This window comes from Tenrec ecaudatus, chromosome X (genome assembly GCF_050624435.1).
Source record: "Tenrec ecaudatus isolate mTenEca1 chromosome X, mTenEca1.hap1, whole genome shotgun sequence".
In the NCBI taxonomy this organism is placed as follows: domain Eukaryota; kingdom Metazoa; phylum Chordata; class Mammalia; order Afrosoricida; family Tenrecidae; genus Tenrec; species Tenrec ecaudatus.
Window position 1 is genome coordinate 110,598,708 of NC_134548.1, and position 15,757 is coordinate 110,614,464.

At 39.5% G+C, this 15,757-nt stretch overlaps 1 protein-coding gene across 1 annotated transcript in view; it reads right to left on the minus strand.

Annotated features, from left to right (window-relative positions):
• The window catches only part of ZMAT1 (zinc finger matrin-type 1), a 47,285-nt gene extending 31,784 nt beyond the window's left edge, over positions 1–15,501 (minus strand). Inside the window, 2 exon segments of the mRNA XM_075538851.1 lie at positions 535–645; positions 15,204–15,501. Of these exon segments, the coding sequence (XP_075394966.1) occupies positions 535–645; positions 15,204–15,501 (409 nt within the window).
• Between the last annotated feature and the right edge of the window lie 256 nt (positions 15,502–15,757).

Consider the following 15,757-nt stretch of genomic DNA (forward strand, 5'->3'; position numbering starts at 1 on the left):
GACTACTTATGAGCAATTACTACTCCTCCGAGTGTCTATTTTCCAATCCATAAGGGAGTAAGAACATTAAACATTCCTTCTTCCAGCTCTAGCATCCTATGAATTATCCCCCAAAGCATGACTTGTTAAGTGCAGAGTTTGTTTGTATTTTATTATAGCCTTTACTTATTGTAAAGGAAGACCCTGAGGTTTTTGCAGTATATCTTGACTCAGATTAATAATATTCTGGTCGAGCATTATAATACTTCCTCTATATTTACTGTTAGGAACAGGGATACAATGGCTTGATGGATCTAACAAGAGGCAGAATGTGGTGGGAGTGGGGAGCTTTAGAGTACAAAACATTGCAGTCCTAAATTCTAATTCCCCAAATCAAAGGCAGGATTTTTTTTTCTTTCTCTGGCCCTTTCTCTTCAGGTAGAAAAGGGGGAGGGGAATACCACTTGCTTCATTATATTCTCATAACTATCAAATAAAAGGACTTATGTGTACTTTAAAAAACTCTTTTAAGACCTTATTCTCATTATTTTTAACCTACCTCATAATGAGAGATCTCTTGTGATTCAGACTGTAGCACCACTCCACATATTCTACAAGAGTTATCTGTAAAATGTCCAGCCATTTCTTGCTCAATCCAGGGGGCAGCTATAAATAATGTGAAGTAGGACAGAATATCACATTAGTGAATATTTAAAGGTAGTATTTTCATTCTTTAATTAGATTTCACACACTACCTGAAATATGTGTGCTTGGGAGCCCATAATAAAGTAAAATTCCATATAAGCCATATTATATGAGCAATATAATATGCACACGTCACTGGGAGAAAATTTAAAGACTTACTTTGTACAATACTTTCTCATTTTAATCTTCGCAAAAAAACATGTATGACTTCCTAATTTAAAAAGTTAAAAGATATTAATTTAAAAGTTATGTTGACTAGCCCCAACTACAAGTTTTCAATATTGCCATAACGGAGCCCTGGTGGCATAGTGGTTACACGTTGAGCTGCAATCTGAAAAGTCTGCAGTTTAAAACCACCAGCTGCTCTTTAAGAGAAAGAATGAGCTTCCCACTCTCATAAAGAGTTGTCATAGAAATCCACAGGGACAGTTCTGCTCTCTCTGATAGAGTACCTATGAGTCAGTATTGAGTCATTGAGGCCAGTATATTTGTTTTGTTAAAAAGACTAAAAGGCTCTTTTAAAACCACATGTTCCAGATAAGAATAAGTGCGATTTAGCTCTTGGTGGGCTTGTAAATATGTACAACCACTGTGGAAAGTGATACAGTGATTCCTAAAACAGTTAGCAATAGAAATACCATACAACCCAGCAATACCATTGCTGGGCATATACCGCAAAGAAATAAAAGACAGGCCATGCTGCGGGGCCAGCCTGGATCCCAGCTACATAGACACACCACTCCCCACCCCCCAGATGAATGCACTACAGAGGACAGTACTAAGGGAGAGGGGTGTGTCTGATCAGAGCACACAGCAGCAAATGAAGAGGGAAGGAGAGAGAGTGGAACCCATCCTGGCCCACCAAGCCCCAAGGAAAATTTTCTTGCTCAGAGCAGCCAATGTACAGAGAGGACCATAGGGCTGGGCCCACCAGGAGGTATGACATCCCGCTGACCCGCAGCATTATGGGGGACAACACTGGAGACACAGTTCAGGAATTGTGCCCAATCTGACAGCATCACACAGGGGCAAAACACTAAGGGCATGCAACAGAGCAGCAATGTGGGCAAAGAAAGGGAGTCCCCAGGGAATACAAAAAATAGACTTTGGGGCCAGGGTGTGGCACCCCATCAGACTCGACCAGAAAATAGTAGTAAAGGTCAACAAACAGACCTGGAACTATTTATGGATTTTTCTTTTTTGTTTTTGGTTATTTTTAATGTTTTGTTTTTGGTTATTTTTATTGTTTTGTTTTTGTGCTTATTATTGTTTGTGCATGTCTATCTAGATAAGACAGGTGGGATGAACAATCTGGAGCAGAAAACAATAGTACTGATTGTTCTGGGAGGAAAAGGGCTGCCACCAAACCCAGGAACAAAGGAACAAGTGATGCAAAATCGATGTTTAGGAGGGCGTAGGATGCCTGGGGGGCTTGATCAATGGCAATGTAGCCGAGAAGAATTACTGAAACCCCAATGAAGGCTGAGCACAATAGTGGGGCAAGACGAAAGTAAAAGGAAATAGAAGAAAAAACTAGGAGGCAACGGACATTTATAGAGGTCTAAATACAGGCATGTACACATGTAAATATATTTATATACAATGAGAGGGGAAATAGCTCTATGTACATGCAATTATATGTTCAGTAATAAGGCAGCAGATGGATAGTGGGCTCCTATGCATGTACTCCCTCAATGCATAAACATATTGTTCTAATAATCCAGCATTCTGTGATGCTCACCTTCCCAACAAAGACAAAACGGTGAATATGCAAATGTTGTCAAGGAAGCCGATGGTGCCCAGCTATCAAAAGATATAACGTCTGGGGTCTTAAAGGCTTGAAGATAAACAAGTGGCCATCTAGCTGAGAAGCAACAAAAGTCACATGGAAGAAGCACCCCCGCCTGTGTGATCATGTGACGTCGATAAGATCAGGCATCAGGCATCAAAGAACCAAAACAAAAAATCATATCAATATGAATGGGGGGGGGGAGCACAGAGTGGAAACCTACAGCGTATCTGTAGATAGTTGAACGTACCCTCAAAGAAGGGTCACAAGGAAGAGACAAGCCAGTCAGGGTGCAGTATAGCCCAATGAAACATACAACTTTCCTCCAGTTCTTTAATTCTTCCTCCCTCTCCCCCATCTATCATGATCCTAATTCTACTTTACAAATCTGGCTAGACCAGAGCATGTACACTGGTACAGATAAGAACTCGAAACACAGGGAATCCAGAACAGATAAACACCTCAGGACCAATAATGAAATTAGCGAAACAAGGACAGTAAGGGCAAGGTGTGGGGGGGAAACAGGGAACCAATCACAATAATCAACATATAATCCACTCCCAGGTGGACAAACAGCAGAAAGGTGGGCGAAGGGAGACAGCGGTCAGTTTAAAATATGAAAAAAATATATAAATTATCAAGGGTTCATGAGGATGTGAGGGTGGTGGAGGAGGGGGAGGAGCTGATAGGAAGGGCTCAAGTAGAAAGCAAATGTTTTGAGAATGATGCTGGCAACAAATGTACACATGTGCTTGACACAATGGATGGATGTATGGACTGTGATAATAGCTCTAAGAGCCCCCTATAAAATGATTTTTTGAAAAGACAGACAACAAAACATGATAGATGTACACTCTTCCATGCTCATTGCAGCAGATTACAATAGCAAGAAGTTGGAAACTCCCACATTCCCATCAATATAAGAAGAGATTTTTTTAAAAGCCTTTGGTATAAACACAATATGGAATAGTACACATCACCCACTCCCCCAAAACAAAAACACAAAAACCAGCGATGAAATACCTCATGACTTGGAGGGATCTGGAAATCATTATGCTGATTGAAGTTAGTCAATCATAAAAGGATAAATACTGTATGAATCCACTGCTGTACGGTTGAACACCAGGCTGGGAGCAGGCTCAGGCTTTCAGGCCATCCAATCTACTGGAGACGTTGATCAGGCATCCCAGTAGAGAGCCTGACGGGAGCCCACTAACCATGTAGTATGCTCTCTATGTATGTATCCTGACGGCCACTTTGGTGGAGCATGTCCTCACATCATATGGGATCAGATTTTTGCAAAAGGGAGAGGGGACGATGACTGCTTAGTGGCTGCAATGCAAAGGCCATGACGAGGTTCCCCAGGACTGGTAGACATTGCTACCAAAGTGGTGAGGAATACTGATGGCAAAATCAAGTCAGGAGAGGGGAAAGAGAACATGGTCTTGGAGAAGACAATACTCTTAAGGTTCCTGAGGTGCGAACATGTCTGGTTCTATGCTCCTAATCAACCACGCTGGTCGGAGTTTCTGTGCACATACTGTGGATGGAGGCTGTGAGCCATGGAACATTGAACCATGGATCTTTAGGGTGCTCAACACGCTTCAAAAGCCTTAACAGACTGTGGAACCCCCACTAGGGTAACTAGTCTCTACCTCAAACACACCTGTAACCTGAGGGATTAAGACAGAAACTACATGGTATATGAAGAAGCAGAAGACAACTAGACCAAGAGTATTGCACTCTCTGTAGGAGGATAGGCATATACTTACTACCTCAATGCCTTATTCTCTCTATTAAGATATATATTCTTATGGCAGACCTGTTTCTGAAATTGTCAGTGAATATTATTGTATGTTTTGCCTGAACACCAGCTCCCATAGTTTGTGTGGATAGCATCCAAGTATTGCGATATATAGTTAATCTACACTTATTCAATCTCCCCTTCTCAACAGTGTTTTAAAAGTAATACGATGGGATAACCAATGCTCCAGGGATATGACAGATAAGATTTTCTACCATAAAATAACAAGGATGTCTCTAAGGTGAATCGGAGACAGATTAAAAAAAAACATATTTGGGGATGGATTTGGTGCTCACAACGGATTTGGTTCTTACAACATTTCCATTCTGTGAACTAGCCCTCATAAAGAAACATGGAAGATATGGGTGGCACAGTAAAGAGTGGTGAGGAAATTAGGTGGTGACTGACTGGGTATCTGAAAACATGTCTGGGGTCTTAAGGGCTTGTTTTCAAACAAGCAGCCATCTAAATGAGACATCAACTAAGCCCACATGGAAGCAGCACAGAGCAAGATCTGTGATTTAAGGATAGCAAATTATATCATCTAAATTTCAGAGAGGGAATAGCATTCAGATTTCTTGCTTTTGATTAATTTTATCAACAAGGTCTTGATCTGCTTTTGTTTCATTTTGTTGTTGTTCTTTAAATGGCATATTTCCAAAAATCACTAGTTAATGGTAATTCTAGTATATACTGTTATATAATATGTAGCTCTTCCATTTAATTCCCCATCACATTACCTTATTTCAGGTCAGAAATAGCTTAAGACATCAGATTTTGATAGGTATTTAAGGAGTCCTGGTGGTACAAAAGTTAAAGATGAAAGCTTGGTGGCTCAAACTTACTCTGGAACACCACAGAAAGTGCCTCTTATTCTGCTCTCCTAAAAATGACAATGTAGAAAACCCTATTGAGCAGTTCTACTGTCATGGTGAGTGGAAATCTAACAACACTGTATGTCTGATTTGTAAGAGAGTTCACATAAACATTTCTTTTTGGCTCCACCTCAGTGCCACACATTTGAGATATGGTTTTTGAGGCCCCAGAACAAGTTTCCTATCGCCAAAGCTGAAAAGGATCCCTGGAGGCAGAAATGGTCAAGCACTCCACTGCTGACAGAAAAGTTGTTGCTTGAATCCCAACCAGAGGCTCTACAGGAGACAGACTTGGCAATCTCCTTCAGTAAAGACTGCAGACTAGAAAACCCTCTGGGGCAGTTATGCTTTGTCATGTGGTGTTAAAATTGACTTGATGGGCACTTAACAACAATAAACTCACTCACTGCCATCAAGTAAATTCTTAATCATGCCAACCCTAGAAGGTTAGGGTAGAACTGCGCCCAAGGGGTTTCTGAGATGCTAACTCTTTATAGGAATAGAATGCCTAGTCTTTCTCCTGAGGAGCGGTTGGTGGTTTTGAACTACTGACTTTCTGTTCACCAATACACGACCAGCACTCCTAATAATAGCTAAATTTAAAAGTGAAAGAGAAAACTGGTGCTATTAGATGACTTTTAGCCTGGCATTTAAAAACAACTCAAGGTGAAGACCTAAAGGGAAGACATGCCTTATGTGGTGGGTGTTAAATCATATGATGCTAAGTTAAGGGTCAGATCAGGTGAGTAGATGATATTGACTGTGAGGAAGACAGAAAAAAGAATAACTAATGTTTACTTGGCAATCCTTACATGCCATGAACTAAAAGGAATATTGTAGCAAAAATTGGAATTTAGGAAGTGATTCTGGTAGGAATGAGAACTGAAGCATAGCTGAAGACACTGGGGAATTATTATTTTCCTCTTTCCATTTATTCTTTATCCTTTCATTTATGTATCTTCTCTTCTTTAACTTATTAGAATATGAAACAAATATATTTTATTGGTTTATTTTCAAACTTAACTTTATATACACTTTTAATTTCACAAATAGTAAGAATTATTAAAAGTTACCAGAATGAGAAAGACTACATTGCTATCGCAACCTATCCATTAGCTGTATTACTTAAAACATGTTGAACCATTGATCTTTTTATTTCCAATGTGCCTTTTGTACTTGAATTGTGAGTGTTGCTGATCATTAATTGAAAATTTTATACTTTAAATAGAAATATAAAGCAGCAAATTTTGGTGAGGTCCTTACTGAAGGACCTAACTATCTGAACCAAACAACCACTCACTGCCATTGAATCGATATTGACTCATAGCAACCCTACAGGACAGAGTAGAACTGCCCCTTAGAGTTTATGACTCTAAATCTTTACAGAATACAGTGGAATCAGACTCCTGTGGAGCAGAGGGTGGGTTCCAACCATGGACCTTGTGGTTAGTAGCTCAATAAATGATCAACCAGAATTATCTTTGCTACTTCAGAATAAGATGTCTATCATAAGACATATAGAGAAGTTAATTTTAAGCAGCTATAGAATTAATTTCAGGCTTTAAATTCCTAAAAGAGGGAGCCCTGGTGGTGCTGTGCGGTAAGCATTGTTTTTACTAATCACGAGATTGGTGGTTCAAACCCAGTAGCCTCCCCAAAGGAGAAAACCCTTCTCTACTTATTTACAGTCTTCAATGCCCTAAAGGGAAATTATATTCTGCCTTATATAGGGTCAGTATGAGTCAGAATTGAGTTGATGGTAGTGGATTTGGATTTATATTTAAGAGTCTAGAGATCAAAGGCTTCCAGTATTTCTTCCCTTCCTCAGTCTTCATTATCTGCAATACCTGGTGTGTGTCCTAACCCTAATGCTGCCTTTCTTCCAAATATTTCTTTAGAAAGGCACACATAGCATTTCTACTGTCAAGTACAATTCATATGAAGGGGTACTCCCCCCCCCAAAAAAAAACAACGGAAAATAGCTCCGCTGGGCAGAAGTTTCATAATATGCATTTTTCCACTAGGGAAGCATCCAGAAACTCATGCTGAGTTAGTGCACGCTGTGGTGTCGCCTGGGAAGGTCCTTTTTATGATGGCTGATTTAAGAGAACAGCATGCAGTTGTGAAATTTTGTTTCCTGCTCGAGAAAAATGCAGCAGAGATTGTCGTGATGTTGAAACAGTGTTATGGGGAAAACTCAAGGGAATGGGTGGTTTTCTCCTTTCAGAAAAAGTTAAATATGGACTGATGACAATCCTCATTCTGGTAGTCTGTCAACTTCCCAAATGGACAAAAACGTCGACTTGTAGTGCGTTTGGAGCTCGTTCTACCAGGTCTGACTGTTAATCAAGCTTTCTATTTAGAGGTTCTGAAAACATTGCATAACAGTGTGTGACAAAAAAGGGGGATAATTTGTGGCAGACGGGAGACTGATTTTGCCACCACAACAATGCAGCAGCTCATGCGGCCATCTCAATGCACCACTTTTTGGTAAAAAAAAAACATGCACCTGACCTCACTCTGTGTGATTTCTTTTTGTTCCCACAAATGGAGAGGGGCATAAAAGGCAACGATCTGATGACTAGAAACGGCGAAGAAAAATAACAAGGGAGGTGTTGTCAGCCATCCAAATAGATAAGTTTGAAAAATGTTTCCAAGAATGGAATCACAGATTTGACGAATAAATTAAGTATAATGGAGAGTACATTGAAGGTGATAAGGTTGTTTTGTAAAAAAATAAACACATAGCTTTAAAAAAAAAACATGTTCCGAGGATACCCCTCATACTTAGTCTAGGTAGTGTCAAAATATTTTGGGGTAGAATTAGAATATAATATTGATTATAATTTAGGTGTTAAGTAGCTCATTTTCTTCCTCTATAGCAACACACATAATAACATGCTCAACCTATAAGATATGGACCTGTATCTTTTGATGAAATTCAATAAGAAGAATTAGGATAAGTGGAGTTAACAAATACAAATAGTTTTCATATTAGCCTATCAAATGATAAAATCTCAAAGACTGTGAAGTATGATTGTATATTTCATATGCTGAAAATTAACTTCTTTGTACATGGCAACATAACCTTAGGCATATCGTTTAATATTTCTACAATAGCACTTCTCAATTGTTTTCATTCTCTAGTGTATTCGAAATTTGCAGTGCTACTACCTAGAAGCTTGGGAAGCCCATATGAATAGGGGAGCAAGGTTTTATACTAGGAATCAAAGCTCAATTTATTGAAACTTGCTAGTGAGATCCTAGTATGCTCTGAAACATGGACTAATATATACTCATTACTGTGGAGTGAATTCTAACTCACATTGACTCTAGAGAACAGGGAAGAACTGCCCTATTGAATTGCCAAGTCTGTCTTCTTTACAGAAGCAGACTTTGTCATCTCTCTCTTATAGAGCAGTTGGTGAGTTCGAGTTGCCAACCTTTGGGTAGCAGTACAGGGGTTAGCCACTACACTCACCACCAAGACTACTTAGGATATACCAAAATCAACCCACTGCCATGAGTTGAATCCAACTCACAGGGACTTATATAGGGTTTCAAAGGCTGGACATCTTGACGGGAGCAGACAGCCTCATCTTTCTTCCAAGAAGCACCTGGTGGGTTTGAACTACCAAATTGGCAGTTAACAGTCCAATGCATACCCAACAGTGCCACCCAGGGTTCCTTTTGTTAGGGTAAAAGAGATTAAAATTGCATAACAAAGCTGTGGTCACCATAAACTGTACTTTCTCAAGTTTTTCAACTGTTATCAAATTAGACATAACATTAAAATCTCTTCAACTCAAACCACTCAAGCTCACAGCCATCAAGTTGATTCAAACTCACAGGGTCCCTATTAAAACTGCCCCTGTGGGCTTCCAACGCTGTAATTCTTTATTGAATTAGAAAGTCTCAGCTTTGTCCCCGTGGAGGGGCTGGTGGTTTCAAACTGCTGACCTTGTGGTTATTAGCCCAACACAGAACCCACTATGCTACCAGAGCACCTAAATATCTGTTATTTCCCTGAAGTTAGTCGGACAATAAAGTTCTTCAGAGTAAAGATGGAAGCAACAAAACTATGGCCTAAAATACTAGATATAGTATGGAAATACTAGATATACTATGTTAGATTTGGCCAAACAGATTCAAATTCCATCTTGACATATACTTATATAGCCTTGAGAAGAGTTTTAACTGCTCTGACCAGTTTTCCCTCAAAATTAGAAATTATATAAGATCACTCCCAAGATTTAAGGAATATTAAACAAAACTTTTAAAATGTTGAATCTATTTAAATCAGTACTCAATTATGGGTTGTTTACCAACCCAGAAGCTTTGGATTGCTTGAGATCATATACAACCACTTTATTTCAGACAAAGTTTGATTAGCGAGTCCACATTTGCTCACCTTTGGCCCTATTATCATATTGGGCAAAGAAATTTTTAGTTGTGAATTTTATGCAGTGTAAGTTCTTTCTCAGCATCCCTGAACTCTGCCCATGAGATTTCTGTAGCATTCCTCAGTTGTGAGAACCCAAACTATCTGCAGACATTGCCACATGTCCCTCGGGAGGCAGATTTGACTCCAGTTTGTAACAACTGCTCTAGTCTAGAATCATTTCACAAATAAGGAAACTGAAGTCCAGAGTAATTATAGGAAAGAAACAGATATGGGAAGCTAAAATTGAAAAGATTACTCTAGATTCAAGTGGATTTGCAGCAGGAAAATTCTAGTAACCTAGGGAGAGATGATAGTAATAGAAGAGGGATGATCTCATTTACAAATACGAAATACAAATATGAGGACTAATAACTCAGATTTCATGACATGGGCTTTGCTACAACCTTTTATATTACAAATAATGAACTCAGCTTATAGCAGAGTATCTATTTTCCATGCTATGTGATGTAAAGAGGTGAAGAAGTATACGGACACTCTTTCCAGCAACCTTTGCTTTGTTAAGCTTACTTCAAACAGCTAGTGTGCTAAAGTAAAATCCAATCAATTTTCTGCATCTAAAAATTCAATGAAGTATAAAATGCAAATGATCCTATAAGAAACTTTCTCCTAATATTACTGTTAACACTATTAAATTTAGGATAAGATAGATTTTAATAACAAACGAGTAACATTTATGAATTAAATCAGAGAATAATAATGAAGCTGCACCTATAATTCAGTCCACCCTAGTTTATAGACTGAGAGCCTTGGTGGTGTGATGGGTTGTGTGTTGGGTTGCTAACTATAAGGTCGGCATTTTGAAACCACCAACTGCTCCAAGGGAAAAAGATGAGGCCTTCTACTCCTGAAAGGAGTTACAGTCTTGGAAGGCAATTTGACTCTGTTCTATATAGGGTCTACATGAGTCAGAATTTGTCAATCTGAGTAAAGGAAACAAACTATAACATTTTCCAGGTGTGGAAAAGAGGCCATTTCTGTATTCAAATAGATGAAAAGTTCTTTGGTTACCAGATTTGGTAAAGTGTATAAGCTTCTTTATTCAAACTAGGTGGCTGTAGTTTAGATATAACTGGCTTTATTTGCTAAAATTAATCAAACTTGCATTTGTTAAATAATTACAGTACAAAACAACCCAAAATTTTCTCTTCAGGATAACTCAAAAGATGTATATGGCAAGAATTAGCTGTTTGCAGTGTTTAATGTTTTGCTGGTGATAATTTCCTATTTAACTGACCTTGATGAGAAAAAAGCAAACATTTCAAGGAATTCTTTGTGTACCCTATTTCAAAAGAGGGACAAGAATTGAGCAAACCTCAGAAGGGTTAACTGTAATACAATAAACATAAATTTCCGTCTTAGTTACATCTTTAAAGTCAGATATTATGAAATCCGAGTTCTAAATCACCCTAATTGCACAAAGAGCACATGCTATGCTAGGTTCTCCATGATTATACGTAACAGATAATATCCTGCAAACATTATTTTATTAAAAGGAAATTTGGTGGTAGTGGGTGGCGGAGTATGTCTTGCAAAGGCAAGCAGTATGTTATATGAGACTCTGGTAATTTGCCAAAGTATCGGACTTCTCCCCCCTAAACATTTAGGAAGTCGCCCAGCGACCCAGAATTTCACTAAAAATTCATATCTGTAAATGCTCACATTATGAACACTCATAGCTAGAACATTTACTAACATCTTCAATTTTTCAAGTTATGAAATTAATACCTGTCCTGTGAGGTTTGCAAGTTTTATCTATTTTACACTAATAATACAAGGAAGAAAAAAACATTATGGTGTCCCATGGCATATCAGTAATCACAAAATACAATTGAATTAATAGGAAATGCAAGTTAAATATTTAACATTTACTTTATGTGTATTCAAATTAAGTCTTTGACCCTCAAAATCATACTCCTGTTGTGGCTAGCTAGTTCAGGAGCCATGCTTTGAAGTTACAAATTGAATTAAGACTATTTGTAAATTCATTCATTTATTTGAGCTCAATGACAGCTATTTTGACTCAGAATGCCACCAGATAAATGCCATGCCTCCCAATAGGTTAGTAATTCTGAGTGAATAAGCAAGTCTAGTTATAGGAGAGAATCACAGTTCATATCCTTACTGTGATGAACACGTGTAAAAGGCATGCTTGATCTTTACAAGTAAAGCCATTATTTTCACATACTGATATCTTAAAAAAGGATTTGAAATGAAAAAGTACCCATTAATCTCTTTGCATCCATCTTTTACTTGCCAAATGCATGAAAATCAAAATCTGTTTCCAAATTATTCTTCCTAGATAACAATATTTTATTCATGATACGAGTTTTATGTGTTTTCAGTGCAATACCTAAGACAGCACTGGAAGAGATTTATAATAAACAATGAAGTATGCTTGATCATTATGGAATTTGACTGGTTATATTTAAAACTGCATTGTCCTTATTTATTTATAAATAGAGACATAAATGATTTATATTAATAAGAATAAATACTTTATAAATAAATTAAATATTATTTATTTAATAATTTTTAGATCAAGCCCTACTACTGATATTTTTAATAAAACTTTTTCCAATCTGTGTGTATATTCTGAGCACTGAGCACAGTGCCTGGCTTATACACATACAGGTACCAAATAGATGTATCTTGAGTAAACGAAGGGGCAGCTATTTCGTAGGTTTTCTTACAGACTTATTATCATATGACTTGAAATTTGACTTAATAATACGGTAAGAGAGGAATGCATTAGACAGTTGCTACACAAATGGTTAATGAATAAATAAAATGACAGAAATGTCCTTCAGTGCCCAAACAGAACTTATGTAATAATTTCTTATTCTAAAAAGGAAGAGGTAAAGAATCAAGAGGATTTTTTTTGCTTATTTTTGTTTTTGTCTTTGCTTTTATTTATTTTTTGTCTACTACAATTACACTGGAAGATAATTTATGGCTCAAAATTAATTTTTGATCTATCAAACTTTTTTAAAAACAACAGCTATTGAAATATGACGTTTTCTACAAAACCTCTTGTTCCTCTTTACCATGAATTCGGAGTGCATTTGTCTTTATGTCTATCTGTTCACTTGACACTTCTTTTGGCTTACACTTTGCAAGCTTATTGATCAATTTTGAATTTCTAATTCTTGAAAACTTCTTTTCTTCCTTGCTGGGAAATTTCTAATTTCCACAGACACTTGCTCATTACTAACCCCCAAACAGGTGAGATCCTCTGAAGTGCTAGCTATTGTTGAAAACGGATCAGCAAATACCTTTTCAAACCAATTTTTTCTATCATGGGTGGACTTGTAATAATAGGAATCTTGACAATTTCCCTTTGGGACCTTTTAGAGAAATCTTCTCACTCGGATGTAAGGCAAACTATTTAAACCAGAAATATCCCCTGAAATCTTCTTAAAACCAAACAGTAATTCAATGAAATTTGCCGGTAATTCAGTAAAATTCAGTAATTCAGTAAAAATTGCCTGCTTTGACTACTGTGCTCTTTTAAGATCTAAGTGGGATCTGAGCGAAAAGATTAGCTAGGAATCTTAGGAGGCAATGCCTTTACACTCAGAAAAGGAGGGATTGCCCAACTTGAAGCATACAATCAATACCACTGAGTGTTCTATGTAGAAACTGTTAAGTTAAAGTGATGCATAGTCTCACCAACAACAAAAATTAATTATATAATACAGATGCACAGCAAAGTAACATTCAAAAATCAAAATTTCTCTTTATGTTACTACCAACCAACAGTAAAACTCCAAACCCAAACCCATTGGCACTAAATCAAGTCCTACTCAGAGAGACCATAAGGGGCAGAAGAGAATTGCTCTGCAGGGTTTCTGAGGCTGTGAATCTTTACAAAAGCAGACTGCCTGGGCTTTCTCCCGTGCAGTAGCTATTGGGTTTAAATTGCCAACCTTTCACTTAGTATGCCATTCCACTACCAGTGTCCTTAACAATAGAATAGATAAATAGTAAAATAAGAGATAAGGTATTTCTGCTACTTTACAGAGTAATCTCTTAAAACCTTTAATATTTACAGAAACCACTTGTAGAGCCAGGCAAGTCACTTTTGTTTTCATGAGATATTGCATTTAAATCCTATTGTGAACTGACTATGAGGCCCAAATTGGATTACAATCTTAACACTGTTCTGCTCTATATGGTGGCAATAAGCAGGAAGTTCAGTGTACAAGCAAAAATTCCAGATTTCATGTTTCTATCCAAGAACTAACGGTACAAATCCAAGCTGACTGAAGAGGTTAACTGTCTTTTCAAAAGCCGTCGTCCCTATGAGCATGAGTAAAGAAAATATCATATGATAGTGTATTTATAATGTCCATTTTTATGAAGCGGCATTTATGTAATGCACCTATTACCAATATTAAAAGGGCTTGGTTGTTTGTTTTTATTTTTGTTTGATTTGGTTTTTACTGCTTTGTCATTCTTCTGAAGTGAAAGGCATTTGGTCAGACTGTACTCAGGATGTAACTTTTAAGAATGTGACCTGAATATTATTTTTATGACGTAACTGTAATTGGATGTGTACGAAAAAATTGCATTCGACTTTGTTGTGCACGATCTTTCCCTTTGGAGGCAAGACAGAACAGAAGGCAGAACAACGAAATAATCATGGAAAACTGCGAATAAATGAACGATGGCAAAATGCCCCTGCAGTGAACCGGTCTTCATCATTTAAGAAGCATTTCCAAAACGGCTTTAAAACACATTTCAATGGCATATTTTAACGTTTGCTATTATTAGTGGGTCGTTCAAAAGTACTTTGTGTGAAATAAATATCACTTGCTCGCCAATAACCAGCTTATGTTTTGAGTACTGCGTGTTGCAGGTTCAACAGCGCTTCCTAAAAACCAAACCATCTGAAAGGTGGACCTGGAAACACTGCTTTACCAGGTCCTCCCTTAAGGAACCAAGGAAAACTCTCCACAAGGAAACCTCCCATCTGAGCTTCTCCCACACTCTATCTCTGCAGGTTCCCCACATAGAACCTCCTCCACATGACCCTCGGATTCTCAAATACACCAGCTCCAACTTGGAAGCTCATGCAGACGCTAGCCTTAAGCCCACTCTCCTGAAATATCCTACTACAAGTTTCCACACTGCAGAGTGGGGAATTTTCCTTAGCCTTTTCTGTTTCGCCTGTCGCTTGAAGCTCAGGAGTGTTGCCCTTCAGTCCCCCTTCCCTTTCCCACCGCCGGTTTCCCCAAATCACACTTCAACTGGCTACAGAGCATAGGTAGGCGTCCTGGCTGAGAGAGAAATTATGTGGATTTTTTTTTTCGCTTTCCATTTAAACTCCTGCCTTGTGAGTACCTGCAGTTGCTTTTCCTGGGGGTCCCCATCCTTTGCGGGGGGGACAAGTAGGGCAGCCCCAGTCGGCTTCACTCCATCCGGCACTTTCAGGGGTTAAGCGGCGGGGCGGGGCGGGGCCGGTACTGCGCCACAGCAGGTGGGGTGTGGGCCGGTGGCGAACCGCGCCCAGCCTGGAGTCTGACGGGCTGAAGCCGGGGAGCGACGAAGACGCGGCCGCTCCTGGCCCCCGGGGCGGGAACTCACCTTGTCTCTGGCTAGGGCGGGGGTTTACTTTAAAACTACTGCCCCCCGACCCCGCCGCCGCCATGGCGGAGCCGCCGGAGAGGCAGCCACAGCCACCCTCAGGCGACGAGGCAAGAGTGGAGGTGGCAGAGGAGGCAGGCACTGTCTCAATTGCCGCTGCCGCCCCCGCCGCCGCCTGCGTAGGCGAGGCGGAGCACGAGGCGGCGGCAGCGGCGGCGGCGGCGGCGGCGGTGAGGGGAGCTTCCGAAGGGACCGAATCAGCCTTCGGCGGGGAGATGCGCTTGGGCACCGCCGCCATCTCGACGAGGAGCGGACAATTGCACTTGCGCCGCCTTCCGCGAAGCTCCTGTAGCCCCGCCCCGTGGGCCCGCCCCCTTAGCCCCTCTTTCCCTCGCTTCAGCCCAAGCCTCCTTCTCTTCTCTCCTCGTGTCCACCAATAAGAAAGCGTTAGCCCTACAGCCCGCCTCCTCACCTCCCCCGACCCCAGGCCCCCACCGGGCTGTGACTCCTCCTCCCAAAGAGTTGATCACCAAGGGCAAAGGGCAAAAAATCGC